This window comes from Onychomys torridus, chromosome 4 (assembly GCF_903995425.1).
Source record: "Onychomys torridus chromosome 4, mOncTor1.1, whole genome shotgun sequence".
NCBI lineage: Eukaryota > Metazoa > Chordata > Mammalia > Rodentia > Cricetidae > Onychomys > Onychomys torridus.
Window position 1 is genome coordinate 47,570,864 of NC_050446.1, and position 7,624 is coordinate 47,578,487.

General features: G+C 51.0%; 1 protein-coding gene across 1 annotated transcript in view; it reads left to right on the top strand.

Moving 5' to 3' along the window:
• Gorasp2 (golgi reassembly stacking protein 2) overlaps positions 1–7,387 on the top strand; it is a 29,361-nt gene extending 21,974 nt beyond the window's left edge. Inside the window, exons 6-10 of the mRNA XM_036186028.1 lie at positions 1,330–1,462; positions 2,464–2,587; positions 3,895–3,981; positions 4,833–4,943; positions 6,298–7,387. Of these exons, the coding sequence (XP_036041921.1) occupies positions 1,330–1,462; positions 2,464–2,587; positions 3,895–3,981; positions 4,833–4,943; positions 6,298–6,635 (793 nt within the window). The 3' untranslated portion in view covers positions 6,636–7,387. The remainder of the gene's footprint in view (positions 1–1,329; positions 1,463–2,463; positions 2,588–3,894; positions 3,982–4,832; positions 4,944–6,297) is intronic.
• Positions 7,388–7,624: the final 237 nt, after the last annotated feature.

The window sequence follows — 7,624 nt, forward strand, 5'->3', positions numbered from 1 at the left end:
CCAGTTTTTGCTAATAGTGGGGTCCACAGAGATAACATGTATGCCTTAGCAGAGGAGAGAGAGCAGTTTTCATGCATGGTGACTCTGAAAGTACCAGGTGCCTTGGGAAGTAAGAGATGTATGGAAATAGACTGAAACCCTAAAATGTCAAAGGCCTTAAACTCACTGGTCTAGATTTGGCTTACTTTGAGCTCTGAGCTGTGATACTATGTAAGTAAATGTTCATTGGTTCCAAAATGTGGAAAGCTGTCCCCACAGGAAGTGTACATTCATAGGGATTAGCTCAGAAGAGGCAGCTAAAGACCCAGGTGTAGAAAAGCACAGCTTGAAGCATCTCAGTTTGAGTCGCCTTCCATGATGAAAGAATCTTCTTTTCAGTTCTCGGGTCACTTCCAAGATTCTTGGCTCTGGGTAGAAGTTGGTCAGCTGGCTTTGGCCATGCGCTGCTCTGTTGGATTGGCAGACTAGAATGCTGCTTGACAGTCCCAGCAGCAGCGCGCGCGCGAGTAGCAGTGCACACGTACACGCACGCACAGTCCCAGCAGCAGTGCGCGCGCGCACACACACACACACACACACACACACACACACACACACACACAGAGTCCCAGTAGCAGTGCACACGTACACACACACATAGTCCCAGCAGCAGTGCACACACACGCACGCACAGTCCCAGCAGCAGTGCACACACACACACATACTCACACACAGTCCCAGTAGCAGCACACAGACAGCAGGAATTCCCCCAGAGGAGGAGGAAGAGACAGGCAGACCAGAAGGAAGCAGGTGCTCCTTCCTGTCTTTCAGAAGGACGCCTCTGATGACAGTAGTGGGAAAATGAAAAGAAATTGGCATCAAATGTACATGTGTGGCTTACGCTGAACTCTGCATATAGTGTCATCACGTGGACATGCTTAGAGCTCTTCGGTGGACAGGCAGGGTGTGATTATACAGCAGGGAATTACTAGGTGTCTGCCTAGTGCCAGGACTGTTCCGGCAATAGAAAGCAAGGGCTCTGTCCTTCCTGGCCTTGATATTCTATTGAGGGAGACCCACAGTAAACAGTGAACATGCCACGTGTTGAATGTAAGAAATGTTTGGAGAAAAATAGGAACTAAGAGTAATGTCCGGATGGACATAGGTAGACCCTTGGGACCTCTGGGGAGATGGCAGAGTGAAATGCAGAGGAATACAGGATGAGGATCAGGAGTCCAGACTACATGAGACCATGTCTAAACCAAAACAAAACAAAGGAGGGAGCAGTGTTTTAGAACCTCAAGGAAATGCAAGTTGTGTTTTATAACAGTAAGAAAACATGTTTTTTAGCCTTGGATGTGGTATTGGCTATGGTTATTTGCATCGAATACCTACACGCCCATTTGAAGAAGGAAAGAAAATTTCCCTTCCAGGACAGATGACCGGCACACCCATTACTCCTCTTAAGGATGGCTTTACGGAGGTGAGATCATTTTACTGTGTGGTCGTTTCTGTGTGTGGAAGCATGTGGTGGGGGCACTGGTTGAGGCAGGCAGTGAGGAGTTATGCATTAAGCACCGTGTTGAATTTGAGGTCCCTGTGTGGAGGGAGGTTAGGTGTGTGCTGCTGGCCTTTAGAGAACACGGGATTAGTTGTGCAGATTTGAGATCATCAGCACAGAGGGCAGTTTAGTCCAGTGATGAAATTATCAAGGGATTGTGTGGCTTGCAGGGCTTTTAACTGCTTCTTAGGAAGACATCCTGTATGGTTACATCTCCTGTCAACATGGCCACATAAAAAAAAAATCACACACTTGAAAAGAAAATGTAAAGGCAGGGTTAGAGGTTCGAGTGTGTGTGTGTGTGTGTGTGTGTGTGTGTGTGTGTGTGTGTACATGTACACACGTACATACACACATAAGTACAGGTGCCACAGGAAGAGTCCAGAAGAGAGTTTAACAGCTGGAGTTAGAGGTGTCATGAGTTGCAAGACATGTGTGCATTTGTGAGCGTGTACATACAAGCACATGCCCCAAGGGGCCAGAAGAGGGTGTTGGAGCCCTGGAGTTGGAGTCCATGCAGCTGTGAACTGCAGTGTGGGTGGGAACCGAACTCAGCTGGTCTGCAAGGGCTTGCTGCCCCTGTTGCCAGCTCTCCAGATCCTGCCACATTGCTAATTCACCTTCCCCAGTTTCGAGGAAGGGCAGCCACTGAGAAGTTGCTCCTGGCCTTACTCCCCGTGCCTGCGAGGCCTACTGCCCAGAGGTTAGTGTGTGGAGACCATAGTGTCACGCAGGGACAGGGAAGGCAGAGCGCAGTCATGAGAGAGTTAGAGGCGACATGAATACAGGTGGCAGTGAGGGAGGGGCAGATGCATCGAGGGGTCACAGAGCTGAGAGACTGGAGAAAGGACTCATGGGGCTGAGATTCCAGCTGGGCTCTCAACTTCTTCATAAGTAACTCCCTCCCCTGCTTTTTTTACTAGGTCCAGCTGTCCTCAGTTAGTCCCCCGTCTTTGTCAACCCCGGGAAGTGCAGGAATAGAACAGAGTCTGTCTGGACTTTGTGTGAGCTCAGCTCCCCCAGCGGTCAGCAGTGTTCTCAGTACAGGTATGTAGAGCTGGGCTCGGCAGCAGGCCACTTGTCTCCTGCTGCTTTCCTAGAGGCTTCGGAGGAGGCCAGTGCGCTCTGCGCTAATAGATAGCTGTCTGTGAAACACTGTTGGGATGTGCACTCACAACAGACTCAGCATCTCACTAGCCTCTACATGGTACATCCTGGGCTGCTGTTAACAGACAGATCCTGTGATGGTTGTGAGCCACCGTGTGGGTGCTGGGAGCGAAGCCCAGGTCCTCTGTAACAGGTGCTCCTAACCACTGAGCCATCCCTCCGCCCCTATTTTAATTTTCTTAAAGCCAAGATTGAAGACAGAAATTGCTATTGTATGTTAGCACTTAGCTGACAACACACTAGGAGCAGTGTGGTCCAGAACAGAGGCGTTTCTGATCCTGCGGTTCTGCAGCCTGGGTCCCTAGAACTCTTGCCAGTGCTGTGGCTAGATGGTCTTTCTCTTCGTCTTTATTTCCTCTTTTCCTCCTCACTACCCCTCTTTCCCTGTCTGCATTCTCCAGTTTCTTCAGGAAAGCACTTCCTACCCGAATAAACAAGAAGCTGTGTCGGTTGGCTCCCTCTTAGGCACAGTTCTCTCCTATTGCCTATTTGAACATGTCCCAGTAAGACAGCGCCTGGCCCAGCATGGCAGCCTGAGTGCCTCTGCCTGGAACGCTGTGAACCAGCAGATGATGAGATGGCGGGGGGGGGGGGGGCTAAGTCTGATCAGATTTTGGGTTTTTAGTTAAGGGTGTTCAACATGTATTATTATGGTTTTGACGTCAGAGAGCCTCCCGCTTGAGTAGGTGCTAAGTGCCGGTCGTCAGGTCTTTAGCAGATGGCATCCCAAGGATCCCTTGCACATGGAGACTATCACCACCAGCCACAGCTGCTACAGACGGGGATGTGTTGGCCTGTGTGGAGCCTGAGGTTAAAGGAAGCCTAGTCACTCTCTTCTCTAGAAGTCCAAGTGTCCTTTTGTCTGCTGAGACATCTCTGCCATCATCCTCTCTCACAGACCAGCCTTTACTGCTTCCCAGGGCACAGGGCTCTCCAGCAGCCTCGTGTGTGCATCTTAGGTCAGACACGTCCTGTCTGCGAGCTTCTCCTTCCTCAGCAGCCTGGCCATGGCGTCTGTCAGGGCTGTACGTTGGTGAGAGAGCTCTGAAAGGTGATAGACAGCAAAGGATGCAGCCAGTGCTTGGGCCCTGGCCAGAGTGAAGGACTAGACAGCGTCCTCCTGTGTGCTCTGCTCATTTTCCAGCAATAAAATTGGTTTCAGATTATTTTAATGTGCTTGATTTCAGGTGCACCAACTGTACCGTTATTGCCACCACAAGTAAACCCATCCCTTGCTTCCATGCCGCCAATGAACCCAGCTACGACATTACCAAGTAAGCTCGAGATGTGTGCAGAGTGTATTTGCTTCCGGAACTCTTTATTTCTGAATTGTCCTGTTATGACCGCAGAGCTCTGACAGGAGAACGTAGGGGCTCTCCTCAGCAGACCAGGAAGCAGGTGCAGTTAGCCTGGGACTCCCACCATCTCACCTCCTACGTGCAGTTAGAACTTCCTCATGGCTGCTCTTGTGGTTGCCCTGGCTGAGAAGGCTCCTTATTTAGGTCTTGAGTAGCTCAAGTGTAAAAAGGTGTGGGTTCTCCTTAGTATTTCTGTGCAGACCAAGGCCTGTTGTTGAGCTGATAACAATGAGATGTCCCTTCAGTGATGAGTGTGCGTGTGGTCAGGGCCTCGCATTACAGAGTTACAGTTGTAGTGAGCCGTGATGTTCATGTTCTCACACAGAATGGTGTGGCAGTGTGGGAGCTAGCTGTTAGTGTGTGCGGCTTGAGTTGATAGGATGTTCATTCCTGCTTTTGCAAATGTAAGCCTCAGTTAGTATACACATAGGAAAGAAAGGCAGAGGTGGTAAACATCCGCCATCAGAGAGAAATTCAGTCATGCTTCCTACAGCTGCAGTAAATGAGCTTTTTCTCCAGGCACTGGACCACTGGATGCCATCACTCTTGTCCAGGGTCAGAGGAGCACTCGTTGCTTGTTAACCTTTGCTGGTTTCACAGCCTAATCACTTAGATACCAGAACATGTGGAGTTAGTTGTTGTGTGTGTTATTCTGATGTGAACCCTGGTGTTGGAATTTGGAAGACGTGAGTACTTCTATCAGCATATGGATCTGTCTCCTTCCCGGTAAATGACTTTCCTTGTGCTCTTTCTCACCCTCTGCCCAGGTCTGATGCCTTTGCCAGCAGGGCTGCCTAACCTCCCCAGCCTCCCCAACTTCAACCTCCCCGTCCCACACCTCACGCCAGGGGTCGGCTTGCCGGAGCTCGGGAACCCGGGTATGTTACATGCCTTACCCTCCTAGGACACTGCTAATAAAGACTGTATTCAGGAAAGTGAGGCCTCCAGTTTAGTCTTTTCCAGACAGAGCAAATCAGTTAGCAGACGTATTTCTAACCAGTGTTCACCTTTTTATGAAGAAGAGGAAAGAAAGTCTGTGGCGCAGGCTGCCGCCTCCCCCTTCTCTCTCCACCCTGAGGACTGTCCCAGAGGGGCAGTGGGGTGGCACTGTGCACTGACTCTGGTGATGTGCAGGTCACCTGCTAGAGGTGCACAGGACCCTCTCTTTTTTCCACTTCCTGTTTTAGGCTGCAGCCCACAGGGCATGCTGGGGCCTCTCTGTGCAGTCCAGGCCTGTTCTTTTTGTTTGTTTCCCTGAGACAGGGGTCTCACTACGTGGCTGGCCTAGGCTAGCCTCAAATGGATTGTCTTCCTGTGGGAGCCTCTCAAGGGCTCAATCTCAGGTCTGCCCTAGCATGCCAGCTGACTAGTCTGTTGACAGGGGTCTGTAGTAGCTACTCAGGACTGGCTGCCAGTGCTCCTCAGACCTGCCATCAGGTGAAAAGGAAAGAGCGGCAGTCATCTGCTCCCGCTGACCACCGGGTGACTGCCCAACCGAGACAGCGCAGTGGTCCGTCCCACACACTGCACACTGGTGTCACTGCCACACTGCGACAGGTTCGCAGTTCTCACCATCTGTGTACTCCTCAGCTCGACAAAGCCCCCTCAGCCAGGGCTGAAGTAAGGGGCCCGAGAACCCCAGCCACGCTCACCACCCCACTCTGCTCCTCCTGGAGCCTGTATTCTTGGGCTTGTAGGTCTTGAACTGCAGCAAGCCTAAGAGCAGGAACAGCTAGCAGGCTTCAGCTCCTTCCAATCCATAGTCATCTTTTTTACGGAGAAGAGGAAAGAAAGAAGTCTGTGGCCTCTCTCCCGCCAGTGTGCTCTGGACATACACTGTGCAGGCCACCTTCCCTTCCCTCTCCTGCTTTGAAAGGCTCGAATCCCCCACTGAGAACAGCAGGAGTGGTGGGCAGTCTCCCCAGCTGCTCCTCCAGGGCACCTTCCATTGTTAGCTGGCTGTGGGAGCTGGGACTGCACTTGGACCCTGTCTGGAAGCAGGACCCTCCTCTCTCACGTCCAGCTAGCTCCCTCGAGTGCCAAGCAGCAGATGCCCGAAGTGCAGGGCTGCAGCACATGGCGCTTGGGGATCAGAAGCCTTTGGCCCTGGCCTCCAGTCAGAGGTCAGCAGAGGTCGTAGCTTCAGGTGCTAGATGAGGTACAGCTAGAGGGGTGTGGTAGCGATGCTCTGGGTGCCGGCAGGCTATGTGACCTCTGTTCTTTCTGTCCCAGGTCTGCCACCTCTTCCCTCCTTGCCTCCCCGAAACTTACCTGGCATTGCACCTCTCCCCATGCCGTCTGAGTTCCTCCCGCCATTCCCTTTGGTTCCAGACGGTTCTTCTGCAGCCAGCGCAGGGGAGCCGCTGTCCTCCCTGCCTGCCATGGGCCCACCTTCTGACCCTGTCATGACTACTGCAAAGGCAGAGGCTGCCTCCTCACTCACTGTGGAGACGATGTCCCCTGCTTCCAAGGTCCCCACCATTGTTGAGGACAGAGTCGGCGACTCCCCACCAGCCATGGAGAAGCCTGTTTCTGCAGTTACTGATGCAAATGCTTCTGAGTCTTCTTAACTTGGAATCAATCGTCACAGTCGACGTGGTCTATTTATTTAACCACAAGATCATGTCTGGAACCGCAGACCACCATTGATTTCATACTAGTTTGTACCGTATCTGTAGACATCCTGTACATAATTCTAGGGGGAAACTACGCAAGAGGCCAAGGGCTTGTCTCCCACCAAGTTGGGTGGAATCAGCCAGGGAGGGGTGTGAGAATGTGCTTGCATTTTAAACAACCGAAAAGAGTTGTTCTGGGTGGCTTGTGCCAGGCACCTCCCGCCATCCTGGGATGTCCATCTTTGGGAAAGAGATGGCAGGGTGCCCACTGCTATTCCTTGTGTAAGGAAATGAAATATTTGATGCCTGGTGCCCACACGCAACATTTCTTGTACTTTGTAAATTGTTTGCAAGAACACAGACCACCTCACTAAACTGTAAAAGGAAACAAGAATTTACTGCTGGTCTCTGTGAGTCGCATCTCAATTAAGGTTTACACAAAACTCCCCCTTTTTTTGAAGATGTTTTGTCCTGGTTACACAGCACACTGTTAATTGAGCATCTTTTTATTCTGCCTGTATACAGACCTTGTTCTGAACTCAGAAGTACTCAGACACCATTTTGTAGCTGCTGCTGTTGCTTTAGATGCCTGCGGTGAGATGGCATTTAAAGAGAAATAAAGGAGGGCTGCACTTTGTAGCTACTTAACAGTATAGTGACCCCGGGAGAGCATAGTCACAGCAATAAACTACAGTGGCTTTACTTTTCTCCTGTGTTATATCTGCACGTGTACACCACGTGTGCTTCACATCTCTAAAGTCAGTTTATGGTGTGTTTTGCTAGTTCCCAAGAGATGATAAATCAAGTGGAGTTGGTTTCCTGACTGATGTACATGCATCCGCTGGCCCCATTTTGGAAGATGGAAGTGGTTCATTGGTGGGGCCTGGTGCTAGCAGAGATACTCACTACAGCTGTGGCCATTGCTGACACCCAACCAGAAACCC